This window comes from Hylobates moloch, unplaced genomic scaffold, assembly GCF_009828535.3.
Source record: "Hylobates moloch isolate HMO894 unplaced genomic scaffold, HMol_V3 SCAFFOLD_9, whole genome shotgun sequence".
Classification (NCBI taxonomy): domain Eukaryota; kingdom Metazoa; phylum Chordata; class Mammalia; order Primates; family Hylobatidae; genus Hylobates; species Hylobates moloch.
In genome coordinates, this window is record NW_026652284.1 from 9747773 (window position 1) to 9770858 (window position 23086).

Here is a 23086-nt window from a genome sequence, read left to right on the forward strand (position 1 = left end):
CAGCCTGGGCAACAGAGCAAAGACCCGGTCTTTATAAAAATTAAAAACTGGCCGGGCACAGTGGCTCACACCTCTAATCCCAGCACTTTGGGAGGCTGAGGTGGGTGGATCACTTGAGGTCAGGAGTTCGAGACCAGCCTGGCCAACATGGTGAAACCCTGTCTCTACTAAAAACAAAAACATTAGCTGGGCATGGTGGCACACACCTGTAGTCCCAGCTACTTGGGAGGCTGAGGCAGGAGAATCGCTTGAACCTGGGAGGTGGAGGTTGCAGTGAGCCCAGATCGCACCACTGCCCTCCAGCCTGGAGACACAGCCAGACTCCATCTCAACAACAGCAACAACAAAAAAGGCCGGGCACGGTGGCTCACGCCTGTAATCTCAGCACTTTGGGAGGCCAAGGCGGGCGGATGACGAGGTCAGGAGTTTGAGACCAGCCTGGCCAAGATGGTGAAACCCCATCTCTACTAAAAATACAAAAATTAGCTGGGCGTGGTGGCGGGCACCTGTAATCCCAGCTACTTGGGAGGCTGAGGCAGGAAAATTGCTTGAACCCGGGAGGCGGAAGGTGCAGTGAGCTGAGATCACACCACTGCACTCCAGCCCAGGCGACAGTGCGATACTCTGTCTCAAAAAAAAAAAAAAAAAAAATCTAAAACTCAAACTTCTGAGTAACAATTTCCTCCTAGCAAGAAGGGACTCAGTAAGATGAGTGGCGCTGCTTGGCTACTTTGCAAATCTCTTTAATGTCTGGCTTAAGATGAATGGATTTTCGTATCTGCCTCTGCATTTAACCTGGTCCATCTCGCGGGTCACATGGCCTCTACAAAATGAGAAGGGGTTCAATGTCATTATCTCCAGGCTTGGGTAAAAGACTCAAGTCCTGACTCCATCATACTCCGACCAATACATACCCCGCCTGCGCTGTCTGTGCCTGGGTCGCTTCACCCGCAGTGAGCGGTCGCACGGCACCACATCAGGGTCGCCCTGAAGCTCAGCCTTCCCTGGCCCCATTCCGAGTGCTCACAGGACTAAACGAGCACGCCCGGCCCCTGCTCCGGAGCGGAAGGACACGACGCGGACCCGCACGGTGCACCGCAGTGACCTGAGGAAGGAGCGACGGGCGCTCGCGCCAAAGGCGTCCGAGTGCCTGGTAAACTGTAAAGCGCAGTCCTGCGTGAGTTGCTATAGCTACATCTGCGCCAGGCGGACGGCCTGCAGGACCGACGTGCAGCTGGGACGAGAGGAAAGCTCTGGGCGTGGGCAGGGAGCCCTGAGCCTCGACGGGGTAATGTCATCTAGGTGCTCGGCGCTCTACTGATCCGGCCCCCGGGAGTGGGCGGGCACGTTTGCCTCGGATGGTCTAACAGGCGTCGGGGAGGACCAATGGCGTGGCTTCACGGCTCCACCCCCTTCCATTCGATTGGCCGGCGCCGAAAAGCCGGGCGTGAGCGGCCGCAGCCTCTGGAGGGAGCCGCGGCGGGTCTCTCCCTCACTCGTCCTCCGCGCGTCGCCGCTCTTCGCTTCTGCTCTGTCCGCCGCCATGGCCCAGTGAGTGACTCGCCAGGGGCAGCCTGGCTCGGCCTCAGCGGGCGGGGGGAACTCTTTCGGGGTCGGGATCTCCCTCGTTCTCTCCGACGCCTCCCACCCTGGGGGTCGCCTGAGCTCACTTGGGGCTCTGTGACCCTGGCCCTGCGGCGTCTCGGGCCCAGAGCTCCTTCCCTGTGGGCCCGGCCCCTGCCCTCTCGGCCGTGCAGGCATGGGGCGGGGCGGGTCCCTTCGAGGGCCAGGGAGGAGGCGCGGCCAGGCCTCGCTGAGTCTGCAGGGACACCTGCGGGACGCGTGCCAGCCGGAGCCGGGCGCGAGGGCGGGGCTGGGGGCCGCCTGCCCGGCAGAGGCTCTGCAGCGTGCGCGCCCGGCTTCGGGGGGCCCGCGGGAGGCGCGGAGGAAAGTGCAGACTTCCCAGTCACGGCCAAATGTGGAAGGACCGGGTCCCTGGGTTGCAGCGCGTCGAGCGGTGGTGACTCTTCCCTTTGTTCTGTTTCTGCCCCTCTAGAGCTGACATCGCGCTGATCGGATTGGCAGTCATGGGCCAGAACTTAATTCTGAACATGAATGACCACGGCTTTGTGGTAAGCGGCGTGGGCGCATTGTCTTCTCTCTGGTTCCCGGGCGCCTTAGCCGAGGCCGGCGATGGGTCTGGGAGCTCACGGGTCTCCTGGCCGTGCTTTGCGAATATGCTCTGTTGCTGCTCGTGGCATTTTTGTATGCAAAGGAGAAGCACCCTGTAGGCGTGGGCGGGCCGATCCCGAACTTAGTCCTGCGGAGTGTGCCTGTGGGTCCGTGAGGTTCACAGCCCGAATGAACGGATCAGTGTCTTAAGTAGAGGCGAAGGGTGCGGGAGGAGAACCCCTGCTGGCTGTGTGGAGCTCTAACTTGATTGCCTGATGAGATCTGGGGAGAGTGAAAATGTTTCTTCTAAATGCTGAAGTGGCTTAGACGCCAGGATGGTCAGTAACAACAGAGAGCCTGTTGAACCGGCCAGTTCCTGGATTTGATTCTGAGTCCTAACAGGTTGGTTGTGGATTCTACCTGATACGCCGGGGGTAGTTGGCCTTCGCCTCGGTTGTCTGCCGTTTCATCCTACTGAGGTGACAGAACTTTACAGTGAGCCTCCCACAGCTGGGGGAGGAAAAGGCAAAGGCAGGTCTGACCTCCCCAGAACTTGGGCTGAATGGAAAGGTCATTGTTACTTGGGCCACAGTCTGAAAGTCTTGTGTGTCGTGGATCTCCTACTCAGGCCTTTTGTCCTTCTAGGTCTGTGCTTTTAATAGGACTGTCTCTAAAGTTGATGATTTCTTGGCCAATGAGGCAAAGGGAACCAAAGTGGTGGGTGCCCATTCCCTGAAAGAGATGATCTCTAAGCTGAAGAAGCCCCGGCGGATCATCCTCCTGGTGAAGGCTGGGCAAGCTGTGGATGATTTCATCGAGAAATTGGTGAGGCCATCTCTACTCTCAGCTGCTACCACGATAACAGCTGTTTTTGGTTTCTTCCTTTAGTTCTCCTTCTTTTAACTCTAGAGGTTTTTTTTTCTTCAATTTCTGCTAAGCTCTGACCAAATGATTGCTTAACTGTTGCAGTGTTGGTTAACTTGATCGGCACTTATGAAGTAACTTTGTCTTTTGGTGGTAGTAATTCTGAGAATACTAAAGACATTTCAATAAAAATTCATTAAGGCAGGGCACAGTGGCTCAGGCCTGTAATCCGAGCACTTTGGGAGGCTGGTTCAGATAGATCGCTTGAGTCCAGGAGTTCGAGACCAGCCTGGGCAACATGGCGAAACCCTGTCTCTACATAAAAATTAAAAAATTAGCTGGGTATGGTGGTGCAAGCTTATGGTCCCAGCTACAAGCTTATGGTCCCAGGTTCAAGACCAGCCTGGCCAACATGGTGAAACCCCATCTCTACTAAAAATGTAAAAATTAGCTGGGCGTTGTGGCACACGCCTGTAATCCCAGTTACTCGGGATGCTGAGAAATGAGAATCGCTTGAACCTGGGAGGCAGAGGTTACAGTGACCTGAGACCGTGCCACTCCAGTCTGGGCGACAGCGCGAGACTCCATCTCAAAAAAAAAAAAATGAGAATAAAATCAAGATCTCCTTAGGGAATGCTAGGGAACTGGATGCTTATTTTTATACCAAACAATTTGTTGGCTTTAACAGGTATATCTGTTTTGGAATAAAAATGTGGGGGAACCAGTGGAAATAATGTGTTTAGATACCCCAAAATAATTCTATAGTAACAGCTCTGAAAAAACCGAGGCACTACCCATTTAGAAGAAATGTTTTGGTGTAAGCAGTGCAGTGATAGCTCAGGGGAGGCTGAGCATTCCTTTCTAGAGGAGTGGTGTCAACAGTGGGGTTGTTTCCACAGGGAGAAGGATTTGTAACCGGTATGCCACTGTTTTTCAAACAAGTGACCTAGAAAAGAAGAACACTGAGTTTAAAAAAAGGACATAGTAAATTTTTTTGTGTGGCAAGCTGCCTATGATCAGTTTCAGACAGAGAAAACAAAAATGGTGGATTATTCTTCAGTATAGGAAAATACTAAGTAATGCTAACTGGAGCCTTGTAGGGGGAAGATTGAATAATAAATAGTAAAGCCCAGGCCGGGCGCGGTGGCTCACACCTGTAATCCCAGCACTTTGGGAGGCAGAGGTGGGTGGATCACGAGGTCAGGAGATCAAGACCGTCCTAGCTAACACAGTGAAACCCCAGCTCTACTAAAAATACAAAAAATTAGCCTGGCATGGTGGCGGGCGCCTGTAGTCCCAGCTACTTGGGAGGCTGAGGCAGGAGAATGGCATGAACCCGGGAGGCAGAGCTTGCAGTGAGCCAAGATTGTGCCACTGCATTGCAGCCTGGGTGACAGAGCAAGACTCCATCTCAAAATAAATAAATAAATAAATAATAATAATAATAATAATAATAATAATAATAATAAAGCCCAGCCTGGTTGGTGTGCTGTAGGTAGATATTCATGTTCAAGGCTCTGTCTCTTCCTGATCTCCAAACTGTTGTCATAAAATTATTCATTCATACACTAAACCATTTGATACGTATTTACTGAATTCCCACTCTCTTCTAGACAGACATTATAGTCAGTGTTTATTTACTTACTTAAAAATAGAAATGGGGTCTTGCTATGCTGTCCAGGCTGGTCTCAAATTCCTGGGCTCAACCTCCCAAAGTGTTGGGATTACAGGTGTGAGCCACTGAGCCCGGTCAGCCCTAAACTTTTAAATAGAGTCCAACTTTGGCCACAGAGAGGATTATTGAAGATTAAATAGGCTGAGTGTGTTGGCCTCCTGCCAAGCCAGGAGGATCTTTTGAGCCCAGGAGTTTGAGACTAGCCTGGGCAACGAGACCAGCCTGGGCAACATGGTGAGACTCCATCTCTACAAAAAAAAAATTTTTTTTTTTTTTTTTTTTTTTTTGAGACGGAGTCTCGCTCTGTCCCCCAGGCTGGAGTGCAGTGTTGCGATCTCGGCTCACTGCAAGCTCCACCTCCCGGGTTCACGCCATTCTCCTGCCTCAGCCTCCCGAGTAGCTGGGACTACAGGCACCCGCCACCACGCCCGGCTAATTTTTCGTATTTTTAGTAGAGACGAGGTTTCACCATGTTAGCCAGGATGGTCTCTATCTCCTGACCTTGTGATCCGCCCACCTCAGCCTCCCAAAGTGCTGGGATAACAGGCGTGAGCCACCGCGCCTGGCCTACAAAAAAATTTTTAAAACTAGTTGGGCATTGTGGTTCAAGGAGTTCAAAGTTGCAGTGAGTCATGTTCACACCACTGCAGGAGTTCAGGGTTTCAGTGAGCCATGTTCGCACTCCTGCATTCCAAGCTGGGCAACAGAATGAGACTCTTTTTAGACTATGTTTATTTGGAATAAATTCTTGTTTTAATTTGCCAAGGTATGTTTCATTTTTGGTCCATCTTAATGCTGGTGTCTGGTTACAGGTACCATTGTTGGATACTGGTGACATCATCATTGACGGAGGAAATTCTGAATATAGGGACACCACAGTAAGTGTTCTTCAGTCCAGATTTTTCCAGGTTCTGAGAACATTCTAGAAAAAAGTGTCAGCATTGCATATGTGATAGTAGGGTGAACTGCCCTGTGGTACTGATTTTTTTGAGATTACTACTGATACAATAGTTCTCAGCCTTTTTTTCTGTTAAGACACACTTGGGGGCCGGGTGTGGTGGCTCACATCTATAATCCCAGCACTTTCGGAGGCCGAGGCAGGTGGACCACGAGGTCAAGAGATCAAGACCATCCTGGCTAACATGGTGAAAACCTGTCTCTACTAAAAATACAAAAAATTAGCCTGGCATGGTGGCATGCACCTGTAGTCCCAGCTACTTGGGAGGCTGAGGCAGGAGAATTGTTTGAACCCGGGAGGCAGAAGTTGCAGTGAGCTGAGATCATGCCACTGCACTCCAGCCTGGGCGACAGAGTGAGACTCCATCTGAAAAAAAAAAAAAAAAAAAAGACACACTTGGTGGGTGAGATCCTCAGTCACACATACAACTCAAAGGATGACTACTCAGATACAGCAGGCTGAGAATTTCTTTTAAACTCCTCCCCTTCCTCTTCCAAGTAATCCATGATATGTCAGTCTATAACTGGTTTAGAACCACTCCTCTAATGGTATCAAATGCTGAGGGAAGTCCTGTGTGTTCTGAAGTGCTGAATGGCATTAAGTTGTATTAAACCTACTCTTAACTGAGTCTTACTCAAAGTCTTTTCCAGTAAAATGCCAATGTGTGTTTGGCTTAATTATTTTACTTTGGGGACAAGGTAGGTATCTTGAATGTCCCTAGTTGTATTGTTTTGTTTTTTAACTCCTACACATAGGGGATTAACTTTCCTGAGTCATCAGTTATTCCTAGATCCTTGGGTCATTTCCTGTAAATGTAGGCTTTCCATACCTATCTTATTTATAAGGGAAACGTTATAAATGAAACTTCTATTCCATTTATTATAAATGAAACTTCCTCTCATTTATAAGGGAAACATTTTTGGGGAGCATAATGAAACATGGAAGCATAATGAAATTATTTTCCTGTCCTTCAGAGACGGTGCCGAGACCTCAAGGCCAAGGGAATTTTATTCGTGGGGAGCGGAGTCAGTGGTGGAGAGGAAGGGGCCCGGTATGGCCCATCACTCATGCCAGGAGGGAACAAAGAAGCATGGTGAGTGCCATCAGCACTGTGCCCATCTCTGTACAAGGGAGCTGGACTTTGAGAACGAATAAGCCAGGAGCAGTTCTGCCACCCTGATCTCTGTGGTGCCCTGAGTGTGACAGCTAGGAGATGCTGGCAATTTCTTTTATCTAGACATTTTGTTGCTTTGATGTAATGTATGTGCACAATCCTCTTTTGCCTTTTTTCTTCTGTTATTTCCATCAAGACTGATACTTGACGTTCTAAATAAGCTTTTTTTTTTTCCCGCCCAGGCAGGAGTGCAGTGGTGAGATCTTAGCTCACTGCAACCCCCATCTCCTGGGCTCAAGCAATTCTTGTGCCTCAGCCTCCCAAGTAGCTGGGACTACAGGTGCACACCACCATGCTCAGCTAATTTTTTGCCTTTTAGTAGAGACAGGGTTTCACCATGTTACCCTGCGGGGTCTCGAACTCCTGACCTTAGGCGATCTGCCTGCCTTGGCCTCCCAAAGTGCAGGGATTACAGGCATGAGCCACCATGCTCAGCCTCTAAATAGGCTTTAAGGAAGCAGTTTAGATAATGTTCTGTGCAATGTCTGGATGTAGGAATAAGGTCTGCCTCTTTTAGCTGATATATAGCCCAAAAGTAACTTTATGTAATAATCATGGGTAACAGGCTGGGCATAGTGGCCCATGCCTGTAATCCCAGCACTTTGGGAAGCTGAGGTGGGAGGATCATTTGAGCCCAGGAGTTGAAGACTAGCCTGGACAACATAGCGAGATCCTGTTTCTACAAAAAAGTAAAACAAAAATTTTTTTGATTAAAATATATAAATTGGCCTGGCATGGTGGGTCACGCCTGTAATCCCAGCACTTTGGGAGGCTGAGGCAGGCAGATCACCAGGTCAGGAAATCTAGATGATCCTGGCCAACATGGTGAATTCCCGTCTCTACTAAAAATACAAAAATTAGCCGGGCATGGTGGCGTGCGCCTGTAGTCCCAGCTACTTGGGAGGCTGAGGCAGGAGAATTGCTTGAACCTAGGAGGCGGAGGTTAGTGAGCTGACATCGCGCCACTGCACTTCAGCGTGGGCGACAGAGTGAGACTCGGTCTCAAAAACAAAACAAAACAAATATATATATATAAAAATAATTGTGGGTTAGCTGCTTGCCGCGGCCTCCCTAAGTGCTGGGATTACAGGCGTGAGCCATTGCACCTGGCCTGAAATATGATTCTTTAAGGCTGGGCACGGTAGCTCACGCCTGTAATCCCAGCACTTTGGGAGGCTGAGATGGGAGGATCACTTGAGGTCAGGAGTTCAAGACCAGCCTGGCCAACATGGTGAAACCCCCGTCTCTACTAATAACACAAAAATTAGCCAGGCATGGTGGAGGGCACCTGTAATCCCAGCTACACGGGAGGCTGAGGCACGAGAATCACTTGAACCTGGGAGGTGGAGGTTGCAATGAGCCGAGATCTCACCACTGCACTCCATCATGGGTGACAGAGCGAGACTCGGTCTCAGTAAAAAAGAAAAAATGATTCTTTTTTTGAGACGGAGTCTTGCTCTGTTGCCCAGGCTGGAGTGCAGTGGCTCGATCTCTGCTCACTGCAAGCTCCATCTCCCAGGTTCACGCCATTCTCCTGCCTCAGCCTCCCGAGTAGCTGGGACTACAGGCGCCTGCCACCACACCCAGCTAATTTTTTGTATTTTTAGTAGAGACGGGGTTTCACCGTGTTGGCCAGGATGGTCTCAATCTCCTGACCTCGTGATCCGCCCGCCTTGGCCTCTCAAAGTGCTGGGATTACAGGCGTGCGCCACCGTGCCCAGCTAAAAATGATTTTTTAAATTACCTTTCTGGTGAATGAGTCTGGGGATTCTCTTCAGTGTGTTATTAATAAAGCAGAAGTAGAGAGGCCTTCCTGCTTCTCAAAAGTTTAAACAGCTGCGTGTGCAGTGGCTTGCACCTGTAGTGCCAGCTATTCAGGAGACTGAGGCGAGAGAACTGCTTGAGCCCAGGTGTTCAAGGCCAGCCTGGACAACATAGCGAGACCCTGTTTCTTTAAAAAAAAAAAAAGAAAGGTTTGAAACTACTTATCTCAAAGCACCTGCACAGTGAGCAGTTAGAAAGGCAGCCAGCAGACAATGCACGTAAAAGTATTTGACAAACGGAGTGCTCCAGTTGTTTCATCAGTTCTCTTTCCTCATACTGTGGTGGCAGAAGTACAAATGGCACCTTTACCAGAAGGACGCTGTAAAAGTTCAGTGAAGCTCTGCAGTTTCCGGTGTAGCTGTCTTCATCCCTAATCCTAAATGTTACCTTTGCAACCCTGTAAGATTTCATGTCTGTACCAGAAACTTTTTGTGAGGAAGCCCTGACTGGCCAATAGGGAGCAGAACTGTGAGGGAAAGTCTCAGGAGTCATACATCCCTGTGCTGAGCTGTGGAAGGAATGAACAGCGGCCTTTCTCTGAATGGTAATGTAGCTCTCAAAAATGCTGCCTGGTTCTTAATCCAAATGTCCAGAACCATTCTGTGCCTGGCAGCACACATCCAGACAAATAAAAGAGGGTCTCTTCACTTGCTAAAAGCCATTATAAGGAGAAATAAAGAAAAGGGAAAAAATTAAAAGAGGATCTCTAAAGGAACTTTCTTACTGCTTGCTGTTTGCAATCATACCGTCTGCTGCTGCTGCAATAGAACTTTCTGAGCCCGGTGCGATGGCTCATGCCTGTAATCTCAGTGACTCAAGAGGCTGAGGTGGGAGGAGTGCTTGAGCCCAGGAGTTCAAGACCAGCCACATCAACATTGGGAGACCCCATCTCTGCAACAGCAACAAAAAATTAGCCAGGCATGGTGGCTCATGCCTATAGTCCTAGTACTTTGGGAAGCTGAGATGTGAGGATTGCTTAAGGCCAGGAGCTCAACACCAACCTGGGCAACATAGCAAGATCCTATCCCTACAAAAAAATGTAGCTGGATGTGATGGCACACACCTGTAGCCCCACCTACTTGGGAAGCTGAGGCAGGAGGATTACTAAGTCCAGGAGTTTGAGGCTGCAGGGAGCCTTGATTGTGCCACTGCACTCCAGCCTGGGCAACAGAGTGAGACCCTGTCTCTAGGAAGACATTTCTTCTGGTGCTTTGGTGATGCTTCTGCTCAGCCTTTCTGTCTGTAGTCTCAGTCCGATAGTCCAGTCTCTGCTTTGAGGGCCCACCAGGATCTGGAGGAGGGGGCCAGTTTCAGTCAAGGGTCTGAAGTTGACCTTGAGAACTTAGCACATTCATTATCTTTTTCTGGGCACTTCCACCTCCCATTAGAAAGAAAAAGATGGGCCCAGTGCGGTGGTGGCTTATGCCTGTAATCCCAGCACTTTGGGTATCCACGGTGGGTGGATCACTTGAGCTCAGGAGTTCAAGACCAACATGGCAAAACTCCATCTCTACAAAATCCAAAAAAACGAGCTGGGCGTGGTGTCACATACCTGTAGTCTCAGCTACTTAGGGGGCTGAGGCAGGAAGATCACTTGAACCTGGGAGGTTGAGGAGGCTGCAGTGAGCTGAGATCACACCGCTGCACTCTAGCCTGGGTGACATGAGACCCTGTCTCAAAAAAAAAAAAAAAAAAAAAAGGAAAAGATGGGGGTTAGTGTCTATGGGTATGTAATTGGGCTCTCAGCCCGTCTCGTCTCATTAGCTGAACTGCACTGTTTCTTTACACAGGCCCCATATCAAGACTATCTTCCAAGGCATTGCTGCAAAAGTAGGAACTGGAGAACCCTGCTGTGACTGGGCAAGTTCTGGGCTACTCTTTAAAGCCATTTGGCAACATGGGCGTGTCTAAGTGATGAAGTGCACAGAGAAAGGCCACCGGGGTCTCCCAGTGGTTAGCTTGGTGACATAAACGTCTCAATCTTTGATCGCTAGCATATCCAATGCCTAGAATGCATGCCTGCTGTTCACATCTTTGTATCTTAACTTACTGTTCATAGCCTTGAGGTTGATATTAAAAGCAGCCTTCTGTAATTCATCTAAAAGATGGATTCCTTAAAAAGGAATAGGATGAAGTAAAGTAAGATTTTTTTGAGCCATATTATTCCATGGCCAAAGGAAAGAATGTCAGAGTCAAAAGTGGCATTTGCTTGCATGGGTGAAAGGAAGAGGATTGAATGTACTGTTGCTGTGTCAAATGTCCTGGCCATGAATGTGGAAAATTCCCCTTCCCGTAGTGTGGGATTCAGGCATTCTGTGCTTGAACAAAGTAACCTGTGGACTTGCACCCTCACTGAATGTGAAGGAGGCCTAGCCTAGTTCATAGTACAGTGGTGCGATCTTGGCTTACTGCACCCTCTGCCTCCCAGGCTCAAGCGATCCTCCTGCCTCAGCCTCCTGAGTAGCTGGGACTGCAGGTTCGTGCCACCACACCTAGCTAATTTTTGTATTTTTTGTAGAGATGTGGTTTCACCATGTCACCCAGGCTGGTCTCAAACTCCTGGACTCTCAAGTCATCTGCCTGCCTTGGCCTCCCAAAGTGCTGAGGTTGCAGGCATGAGCCACCATGCCCGGCCTCACGTTGCTGTTAAAGTAAACTTTATCTCATATTGTAATTCAGCCCATGCTGTGGATGGAAAAAACCATTAGGCTCAGGAGACCCGCGTGGCAATTCTGGCTTTCCATTAACTTAACTGTGACATCAGGCAAGCCACGTCCCTTCGTGGACTTCAGTTTCCTAATCTGTAAGATATGGGGTTGGATTACATGATCTCCAAGCTCTCTTTAGCTCCTGATTCCCTTTAATTTTATATCAGCAATTTTAATGCGAATTTTATTATTCAATTTTATTTTATATGAGATCAGCGGTGAGGTTGAAATAAGGACTCAGGCCTAGGAGGAATCCGGGAAGCCCACCCTCCTAGGCCTGCCAGTGCTTGGTGGCTTTGGCTACAGCAGCTCACCTGTCCTTACCTTTTCACCAGTGGTCGGCCATTGAGCTCAGTCAGAATCTGCTTAGGGTAGAAAGAGGCTGGTGCTGGGACTGACGTAAAGGGCTGAGCAATCTTCTCATTAGTTGGAAGGATTGGAAAGGGACTTCTGTTCCCTGACAGTAGATTACTGCGGTAAAAGGCCGGGTGCAGTGGCTCCTGCTTGTAATCCAGCATTTTGGGAGGATCCCTTGAGCCCAGGAGTTCAAGGCTGCAGTGAGCAGTGGTCATACCACTGCACTCTAGCCTGGGTAACAGAGAGAGACCCTGTCTCTTAAACAGAAACAAAAACAAAAAGATCACTGCAGTAAAAGGGAGTGGTAGCAACTTTTTTTTTTTTTTTTTTTTTTTTTTTTTTTTTTTTTTTTGAGACAGTCTTGCTCTGTCGTCCAGGCTGGAGTGCAGTGGCGTAATCTCAGCTCACTGCAATTTCTGCCTCCTAGGTTCAAGCGATTCTCATGCCTCAGCCTGCAGTGTAGCTGGGATTACAGGCATGTGCCACCATACCCGGCTAATTTTTGTATTTTTGGTAGAGATGGGATTTCACCATGTTGTCCAGGCTGGTCCTAAACTCCTGACTTGAAGTAATCGGCCCACCTTGGTCTCCCAAAGTGTTGGGATTATAGGCGTGAGCCACCAGCACCCAGCCTGCAACTTCTTTTTAGATACACATACTTAGGACAAAGTCATGAAGAGAGGCACAGTCCTTCCCCCTACGTGTGTTGATCAAGCAGGCCCTCCTTAGTTCATAGTTGAAGTGGCAGGAAGGGTAAGGTGAAGTAAGATGTTAGCAGCCATGTTACTGCATGGCCAGAGTGTCAAAATCAGAAGTCAGCGGGGGCAGCAATAGAAACATGGACAAGGCCAGGCCTGGTGGCTCATGCCTGGAATCCCAGCACTGTGAGAGGCTGAGGTGAGTGGATCACCTGAGGTCAGGAGTTGGAGACCAGCCTGGCCAACATGGTGAAATTCCATCTCTACAAAAGTACAAAAATTATCTGAGTGTGGTGGTGTGCTCCTGTAATCCCAGCTCATCAGGAGGCTGAGGCGTTAGAATTGCTTGAACCCAGGAGGCAGAGGTTGTGGTGAGCCAGGATCACACCACTGCACTCCAGCCTGGGCGACAGAGTGAGACTCCGTCTCAAAAAAAAAAAGAAACACCGTCTCAAAAAAAAAGACACCGTCTCAAAAAAAAAAGAAACACGGACAATGGAGTCCTGATGTAAGCGTCAGTCATATCGGTCCAGGTGGTGACAGCCAGGAGAGAGACTGCCCAGGTCATCCAAACACCTGGCCTCCTGGGCAGGTGCGTCCCTGTCATGGAGCTGGGTGTAGATGACTGAGAGCCTGATGCCATGAACTGTTTGGCTCTCGTCACTTCCTTTGTTCCAGTTCTTGACAACTAAATAATTTTCGGATAATCTGGCTTCCCAGTTGCTTGTCTATAGGGCCAGAATGTGTTGACCAGACTAACATTTGTAACCACGAAGATCCACAGTTAAGGTTTTCATCCTGCATTCATAAACTGGTATTCTGATTTTGTACATCTTGCCAGAGTATAAATAAAGATCTGGTCTTTATTTATAAATATAAATGTAATGATGGGGCCTTGGAGGGACTCCTTTCTGGGCTTACAAGCTTGAGGCCTTGGATCTAGGGTCATTTTACTTTTCAGTAGCCATTAGGAACAACTACAATACATTTATATTTTGAAAAAAAAACAAGTGATTTAATTAGCCAATATATTTTAACCTCTAGTTGCTAGAAAAGTGGTAACTTTGGGAAAAAGAGGACTTTTTTTCTTGTGGTGGGGGCTGGGGAGGCGGGGAGTTGCTTTGAATGATGAGAAAGAGTAGAAAATACAGGCTAGAGAGCCATAGGTATTGAAAGTGAATTCAGAGACTTTGAGAAACCTTGAGAAGAATGAGTCTAGAATTAGTGTTAAATAATGTTGTACTGGACTGAAGCTTGCTTTGAATTGCTATAAGTTTCTTGTATCAAAAATGCTATATTCATTTTATACTTGTTATTTTTTGTGTGGAGAGGTAGCCTGTCCAGGGACATTGGCATCAAAGCTGATGTGGACTTCTCTGGTGTGTCGCCTGTCTCTCTGAAGGCCTCTTGGTGCTTGTTGTCCTGACAGGTGGGAGATGAGGGAGCAGGCCACTTCGTGAAGATGGTACACAACGGGATAGAGTATGGGGACATGCAGCTGATCTGTGAGGCATACCACCTGATGAAAGACGTGCTGGGCATGGCACAGGACGAGATGGCCCAGGTGAGGCCCCGGCACTGCCTCTGTGCGCATTCTGCAGGGAGTGCGCACTTTGCCACGGACACCGAATCTTTTCTTCATTCCTATTCCCTTGGCCATTCGGGTGGCCTGCATGGACTCAGCCTAATTTAAGAGAAACTGTTAGTAATCAGGCTATACACTATGCTAGTTAGTCACTAAGCAGAAAGTCCCCACAGAGCCTGGGTGGTTATCATCGCCACCATTTAGCGTAGCTTACCTGGCGTCAGGCACTGTGTCACTCCACACACTTGTCTCATTTACTCCCACAGTTGTCCCACATGGCAGACGCAGCAGAAGCTTTCTTTCCTGATTAAGTTGGAATTGGCTTTTTGATAGTTAATCCAAAAAGTCAGTCCAAGTAGGGAAGCTGAAGCATTTCCCCCAACATTTTATTATGAAAATATTCAAACATGCAGCACAGAAGTTGAGAGTTTTACAGTGAACACCTGGATACACACCGCCTCCTTTCTCCCGTCCACAAGTTCCTGTACTTGCTTTATCAATATCTGTCCATCCCCCACCAATTTCATCTTATTTTTTGGATACATTCAAAGTAAACTGCAGGTATCCATACTTTTGTTTTCCCTAAATACTTTAGATGAATGTATCTTTATCATGAGGTAAACATAGATTTTAACTGAAAACATAGGAAAGGACCTTCATTCACCTGCCATTTTTTGGAGGGCCAAGGCCTCTCGTTAAGTATGGTTTGCTGATGCGCTTTCTAGTCATATCTTACCATCTAAAATTTCTAGTTTCAGTTATTTCCAATGGGATGTGATTTACAGACACTAGCAAGGCATACAGTATAGAAGCTTTCTAGATTTTTCGTTTTCCTCCTAGTTTTTTATTCCTGTCATCCTCACTATTTTGACTATTGTTTGTTTCACTGGCTTGCTGTTAATTGTTCTTTCTAAAACATTATCTTAGTTTTCTTTCACAGAAACAGTGCTTTTCTTTTTGTGTTCATTTTTAATTGGTATATATAATATTTAATGTGTTCACTCAGCAAACACATGAGTGCTTTACTATATGCCAAGCATGATTCTAAATGCTGGGGATATACTAGTGAAGAAAGCAAAGTGCCTGCCCTCCCGGAGCTGGGAAGACAGACAGAAATAAACAATATCAAACTGGTTAGCGATGACTGTGAGAACGAAGAGTAAACTGGGACAAGATCTGGTGATTGCAGAAGGCTTCTGAGGAGGCGACAGTGCACAGAGACCTAAGTGAAGTGAGGAGCCCTTGGCTCTGAGGAGACAACACTTCTGGTGGCCAGAAATTCAGCATAACCAGGTTCAGAACAAACACAACTGACTGGGTTAGCATAAAACTCAACCAGCAGGAGCAGAAGTCCCCAGGCAGACGCGAGCAGAGCCTGCTGGCAGCCGTGGGCATTGGTCAGCATGGACATTGGACAAGGGGCTGCCGTGCTCAGCCCTCGTTCCTCTAACATGGTTCTCTCCTGTGTTCTGCACGTAGGCCTTTGAGGATTGGAATAAGACAGAGCTAGACTCATTCCTGATTGAAATCACAGCCAATATTCTCAAGTTCCAAGATACTGATGGCAAACACCTGCTGCCAAAGATCAGGGACAGCGCGGGGCAGAAGGGCACAGGGAAGTGGACCGCCATCTCCGCCCTGGAGTACGGCGTACCCGTGACCCTCATTGGTAATGTTATGCTTTTCACTTGGGCCCTTTCGTCCACTATTCTGATCTTGATGTCTGGAGGACTGACACAGACTGGTCTTTAGAGAATCTCTTCAGCCCTCTTCAGCTTTCAGAGGGCCTTTTGCTCTTTCTTGCGCTGAAGAAATTGACAGTGTGAGAGAGGCTGACACTGCTTTTGATTCTCTTCTTTGTAGTTTGTATCTCATTCATACAAACTGTGAGGTAAATTTAGAAGTGACTGTCCTTCCTATCCAGTTTTATCTTTGGAATATTTTAGCATTGGTGATGTAATTGTAGTCAGTGATCTAAGATCTTATTTATGAGGCAGGTAACTTGAGTGAAATTTTTCATAGAAAAGTTCATGAATAACAGGGCCAGGCACAGTGGTTCACGCCTGTAATCCCAGCACTTTGGGAGGCCGAGGCGGGTGGATCACGAGGTCAGGAGATCGAGACCATCCTGGCTAACATGATGAAACCCCGTCTCTACTAAAAATACAAAAAATTAGCCAGGTGTGGTGGCACGCGCCTGTAGTCCCAGCCACTCGGGAGGCTGAGGCAGGAGAATTGCTTGAACCCGGGAGGCAGAGTTTGCAGTGAGCTGAGATGGCGTAACTGCACTCCAGCCTGGGCAACAGAGCGAGACTTCGTCTCAAAAAAAGAAAAATTAGCTGGGCGTGGCGGCTCACCCATGTAATCCCATCACTTTGGGAGGCCGAGGCAGGTGGATCACAAGGTCAGGAGATCGAGACCATCCTGGCTAACATGGTGAAACCCCGTCTCTACTAAAAATTCAAAAAAATTAGCTGGGTGTGGTAGCGGGCGTCTGTAGTCCCAGCTACTCAGGAGGGTGAGGCAGGAGAATGGTGTGAACCCAGGAGGCGGAGCTTGCAGTGACCCGAGATGGCGCAACTGCACTCCAGCCTGGGCGACAAAGCGAGACGAGACTCTGTCTCAAAAAAAAAAAAAAAAAAAGAAAAAAATTAGCTGGGCGTGGTGGCAGGTGCCTATAATCCCAGCTACTCAGGAGGTTGAGCCATGAGAATTGCTTGAACCCGGGAGGCAGAGGTTGCAGTGAGCCGAGATCATGCCAGTGCATTCCAGCCTGGGCAACAGAATGAGACTCCATCCCCTCCAAAAAAAGTTCACGAATAACATATGCTTGCATACTCATAAATTATTAAAAATTTCCTTTTTCCCCCCAGATATTAAAAAAATAAAAATTACCTATCCGTTTGAGTCCTTGTTGTTTTGCTAAGTTCCTTCTCCTTCCTCATTTAGAAGAAAGCCACTATCCTGAAGTTGGTGTGTATCCTGCCCACTTGTTTTTTATCTTACATTAGTGAGCTAAGCATCAAACTCAGAAAGAAAAGGAAATAAGTAAAATGAGAGGGGATTAACAATATCAAAATCTTGACCAGCGGGGGTGGGGGGGTTTGGTTTTTTTGTGTGTGTGTGTTTGTTTTTTTGAGACGGAGTCTTGCTCTGTCGCCAAGGCTGGAGTTCAGCGGCATGATCTCGGCTCACTGCAACCTCCACCTCCCGGGTTTGAGTGATTCTCCTGCCTCAGCCTCCCAAGGAGCTGGAATTACAGGCATGCGCTACCATGCCTGGCTAATTTTTGCGTGTTATTAGTGGAGACGGGGTTTCACCTTATTGGTCAGTTTGGTCTCGAACTCCTAACCTCAGGGGATCCACCCGCCTCAGCTTCCCAAAGTGCTGGGATGGCAGGTGTGAGCCACCGTGCCCAGCAAAGGTGGCTCTAAGAGTAAAATACACAGACTTCTGGCAGGAATGAAAAAGAACGAAAGATGCCTCTCGTGGTTAATGAAAGGCTGATCTTTGCTTCTGGCAGAATGTTCTCACTATATTAAAACAGAATTGGGCCAGGCGTGGTGGCTCACGCCTGTCATCCCAGCACTTTGGGAGGCTGAGGTGGGTGGATCACGAGGTCAGGAGTTTGAGACCAACCTGACCAACATGGTGAAACCCCATCTCTACTAAAAATATGAAAGTTAGCCGGGCATGGAGGCGTGCGCCTGTAATCCCAGCTACTCAGGAGGCTGAGGCAGGAGAATCACTTGAACACGGGAGGCGGAATTTGCAGTGAGCCGAGATCGCACCACTGCACTCCAGCCTGGGTGACAGAGCAAGACTGCCAAAAAAAAAAAAGCATCTCAAAATAATAAAACAGAATTTTTCCTGTTTGCTCCTCTGGATACAGGTTGCCTTTCTCTCCCTTGACTGTTCTCACCTTTTGACCTCCCTGTTTATTGTGCCTCGCCCTGTTGATGAACTGTGGTGTAAGGCAGAGTAAGGAGGGAAGTTGGTGGTTTCTACAGTTCCGTACCGTATAGAAGGAAGTTGGCTGCTTTTAGCAGATCTGAGCCATAACATAGGTGAGGAGGGAGGGGCCAACAGCTAGGAGCAGTTTATTCATCACGAACTCAAGTATATGTGTAAGTATTATGATCTCACAATCCTACTCTCCTCCTGTGGATCCATATACCTCTCCCCCAGGGTGGCTGGGCCTACCCCCTGGCTGGGAGCCATCATTATTTGTGAACTAACAGGGAAGTCTTCCAGCTGCCCTCTCCCCCTCTAACAGGAAGGGTTTGCCTCATAGCCTGTTGCACCAGTCATCTTACAAAGCTTCCTTCTAGAAATGCTAAGTCATCCTGTGTGTGCATTTGGGCCAGGAGAGAGGTAGCTGCTTTCGTGTGTTTTGAGTAGTGTTAGCAATCTCAAGCCATAGCTGCTCCTCTTTCCTCAGAAATAAAGTCCTCTGTTAGTTCCCCGAGATTTAACTTCATTTTGTCTGTGGGGAAAAAAAGTGGTTAAAGAGTCATTTATTCTAACTATAAATTGTCAGTTGAGCAAGTAGTCTTTTATAGGGGATACTTTCTGAAAATACTAAATGTCTTAATATTAAAATACTACATTTACTTTTTAATTCAAATGAAGTAAAGTGGTTAAACTTTAATGATTACGGCTATACTGAAAACTGTAAAACATAAAAACCTAACATTTTTTTGAGAGGTGAATCCATAAATGTGACTTATCAATGTAAAATCTTCAAAAAAAAAATTTAAAGTCCTCTAAATTGAATTTGAAATTTTACTCATGGACCAACACTGAGTATTCTACATAACAGTGGTTTTTATTTTATTTTACTGGTTTTAGAGACAGGGTCTCACTGTGTTGCCCAGGCTGGAGAGCAGTGGTGTGATCATGGCTCACTGTAACCTTGAACTCCTGGGCTCAAGTTTCCTCCTACCTCAGCCTCCCAAAATGCTGGGATTACAGGTGTTAGCCACCTTGCCCAGCCATAACAGTGGTTTTTATCCTTCATTTTCCCTCAAAACTCCGTTTTGAATTTCATGTTAATCTTTGTGATTGAATACTCATATTTATATTGGAAGATTGTCTTAGAGTTTTAGTTATCAAATTAACTGTTTAGAGCTTCTTATAAAAGTTCCTTCTGAGCCATGTCAACTTTTGTGGGCTAAGGTTGAAACTTTCAGCTCTTTGTATAAACAGACTTTCCTGCTCCATCTTTCTTCTGGTTGCTGGGTGAACTTTGGTAATTTTCACGCGCATCCGTATGAAAAGACCACCAAGCAGGCTTTGTGTGAGCAAGAAAGCTTTTTAATCACCTGGGTGCAGGCAGGCTGAGTCCGAAAAAAGAATCATCAAAGGGAGATAGGGGTGGGGCCGTTTTATAGGATTTGGGTAGGTAGTGGAAAATTAGTCAAAAGGGGTTTTTCTCTTAGGGGCAGGGCCGAGGGGTCACAAGGTGCTCAGTGGGGGAGCTTCTGAGCCAGGAGAAGGAATGTCACAAGGTTAATCGCTCAGTTAAGGTGGGGCAGGAACAAATCAATGGTGGAACGTCATCAGTTAAGGCAGGAACCGGCCATTTTCACTTCTTTTGTGATTCTTCACTTGCTTCAAGCCATCTGGATGTATACATGCAGGTCACAGGGGATATGATAGTTTAGCTTGGGCTCAGAGGCCTGACAGTAATCTGTTTCCTCTTCCCGATCCCCCCATGTAGGAGAAGCTGTCTTTGCTCGGTGCTTATCATCTCTGAAGGATGAGAGAATTCAAGCTAGCAAAAAGCTGAAGGGTCCCCAAAAGTTCCAGTTTGATGGTGATAAGAAATCATTCCTGGAGGACATTCGGAAGGTGGGACACAGTCCCTGGCAGTGGTCTTTGTTGTTCCTGTGGAAGGCAGTGGGGGTGGGGGTTGTTGTGGGAGAACACTCGAGGCCACGGGATGGAAGGTGGAATGAAGTTCAACCTTCACTTGGATCTTGACTTACAGCGTTTTCCTAGAATCTTGGCCCTTCTGGGATCTCCACTGCTGATGAGAATAAGACTGGTAGACCTAAGGCGGTCAGTCTCCTAATAGCAATCCTAGTAGGTCTCTGTGTCACTCTTTAGGCACTCTACGCTTCCAAGATCATCTCTTATGCTCAAGGCTTTATGCTGCTAAGGCAGGCAGCCACCGAGTTTGGCTGGACCCTCAATTATGGTGGCATCGCCCTGATGTGGAGAGGGGGCTGCATCATCAGAAGGTAAGTGAGAGGCAGCCCAGGGTCCGATGGGAAGGACTCACACGGCTGTGCAGAAGTGCGATCTTAGGACACTTAGCTTGAGCAGTTTCAGGGATGGGCACTTAGCCCCATCACTGGACACTGGCAGCAAGATAGGCTTAGATTATCTGGCACCCTTCTTCACTATACCTCAGTTGCTGTAACTAGATTGTCCGCAGTACACCTTTTTTTTTTCCTTTGGAGACTGAGTTTTGCTCTTATTGCCCAAGCTAGAGTGCCATGGCGCGATCTCGACTCACTGCAACCTCCGCTTCCCGGGTTCAAGTGATTCTCCTGCCTCAGCCTCCTAAGTAACTGGGATTACAAGGGCACACCACCACGCCCAGCTAATTTTTTTGTATTTGTAGTAGAAACGAGGTTTCACCATGTTAGCCAGGCTGGTCTCGAACTCCTTGCCTCGGGTGATCCGCCCGCCTCGGCCTCCCAAAGTGCTGAGATTACAGGCATGAGCCACTGCGCCCGGCTGTGCACTACACCTACTACACCTTTTAAAGTAGTTCTGTGAACTATCGTGCCCTCTGGCCTTGCTTCTTGGGACTTTTGCTCTGTATTTTCATTGAAAATGTCAAATCATAGAAAACGTAGCGTTCCTACACATGATGTTACATCGTTCTCATGTTGGCTGAAGATTCATTTGATGAATCTGATTTTTCTGAAGTAGATGATTCTGGTGATTCAGATGATTCTAGTATTAGTTCTCTTTAGACATAACTCCAAAAATAGTTTTTATATTTTATTTTCACATTGAAAATCAGTCAGATTTGCTTCAGCCTCAAAAAGCATGCTTATGTAAAATTAAATGAGCGCTGGCAGCGAGCTGCACTTTTTTTCTAAACAGGAAAAGGGTTAACAGCCTGAAGAGATGAGAAATGTAACTTTGTACTTCACTAGGGTATACATCGGCTTCCAACTTACTTCCCTGTTAGAGTTAAGATTCATTGCATTTGGCCGGGCGCGCAGGCTCACGCCTGTAATCCCAACATTTTGGGAGGCCGAGGCAGGCGGATCACGAGGTCAGGAGATCCAGACCATCGTGGCTAACATGGTGAAACCCCGGCTCTACTAAAAATACAAAAATTAGCCAGTTGTAGTGGTGCGTGCCTGTAATCCTAGCTACTCGCGAGGCTGAGGCAGGAGAATCGCTTGAACCTGGGAGGTGGAGGTTGCTGTGAGCTGAGATCATGCCACTGCACTGCAGCCTGGTGACAGAGTGGGACTCCGTCTCAAAAAAAAAAAAAAAGATTCATTGCTTTTTTCCCCCCCTCGATTATTTCAGTGTATTCCTAGGAAAGATAAAGGATGCATTTGATCGAAACCCGGCACTTCAGAACCTCCTACTGGACGACTTCTTTAAGTCAGCTGTTGAAAACTGTCAGGTACGTAGCCTAGGGCTGCCGCCATGGTTACTCTACCTCCCTGGGGCCATCAGTTGTGATTTTTGTTTTGTTTTGTTTTGTTTTTTTCAGATGGAGTCTCGCTCTGTCGCCCAGGCTGGAGTGCAGTGGCATGATCTCGGCTCACTGCAACCTCCGCCTCCTGGGTTCAAGCGATTCTCCTGCCCCAGCCTCCTAAGTAGCTGAGACTACAGGTGTGCCAACATACCCGGCTAATTTTTTGTGTGTGTGTGTGTTTTCAGTAGAGATGGGGTTTCACCATGTTGGCTAGACTGGTCTTGAACTCCTGACCTCGTGATCCGCCCACCTCGGCCTCCCAAAGTGCTGGGATGACAGGTGTGAGCCACCGCGCCTGGCCTAACCATCAGTTTTTCATTTATCCACATTGATATGAATGAAAATCTATCAGCGTCGCCAGGGGCAGATCACTAATCTCTGGCCGTGCGTTTTGTGCTCAGGACTCCTGGCGGCGGGCAGTCAGCACTGGGGTCCAGGCTGGCATTCCCATGCCCTGTTTTACCACTGCCCTCTCCTTCTATGACGGGTACAGACACGAGATGCTTCCAGCCAACCTCATCCAGGTAAGCCTGTGGAGCAGGGGTTAACCTGACTGGCCCCTGGGGGGCGTGGGCCACGGACTGTCTTGACCAACCTACTCTCTCGTTTCCTAGGCTCAGCGGGATTACTTCGGGGCTCACACCTATGAACTCTTGGCCAAACCAGGGCAGTTTATCCACACCAACTGGACAGGCCATGGTGGCGCTGTGTCATCCACGTCATACAATGCCTGATCATGCTGCTCCTGTCACCCTCCATGATTCCACAGACCAGGACATTCCATGTGCCTCATGGCACTGTCACCTGGCCCTTTGCCCTATTTTCTGTTCAGATCTTTTTTAAAAGTGTTGTAAGAGACTCCTGAGGAAGACACACAGTTTATTTGTAAAGTAGCTCTGTGAGAGCCACCGTGCCCTCTGCCCTTGCCTCTTGGGACTGACCAGGAGCTGCTCATGTGCGTTGAGAGTGGGAACCATCTCCTTGCAGCAGTGGCTTCTGCGTTCCCCGTGTGCTGGCGCAGTTCCCATCACGCAGACGGGAAGGGTGTTTGTGCACTCTGATAAACTGGAACCTCTGTATCATGCGGCTGAATTCCCTTTTTCCTTTACTCAATAAAAGCTACATCAGACTGATGCTCTTTCTCCAGATTCTTAGTCTCACCTCGGCCACATGGAGCCATTATCCCCATTGGCAGAAAGATTTTTCTTTAAAAAAAGACTAGAATAACACAAGAAACACCACATTTAGGATCATGCTTCACTCAGAGGAGGCAGGCAGGGAGGGCGCACCAGGGGCTTTAATACACTGGGCATGTTTTCTTTCTCCAGTTGGGCAA

General features: G+C 47.9%; 1 protein-coding gene across 1 annotated transcript; it reads left to right on the plus strand.

The window, feature by feature from the left end:
* Positions 1-1388: 1388 nt before the first annotated feature.
* PGD (phosphogluconate dehydrogenase) lies at positions 1389-22883 on the plus strand. Its single transcript, XM_032758882.2, has 13 exons — positions 1389-1551; positions 2057-2132; positions 2818-2997; positions 5524-5589; positions 6644-6762; positions 10458-10527; positions 13860-13994; positions 15495-15684; positions 19738-19868; positions 20127-20260; positions 21576-21675; positions 22152-22274; positions 22365-22883. The coding sequence occupies exons 1-13, from the start codon at positions 1544-1546 to the stop codon at positions 22482-22484; spliced, it is 1452 nt and encodes a 483-aa protein (XP_032614773.1). The 5' UTR covers positions 1389-1543; the 3' UTR covers positions 22485-22883.
* The last annotated feature ends 203 nt before the right edge of the window (positions 22884-23086 follow it).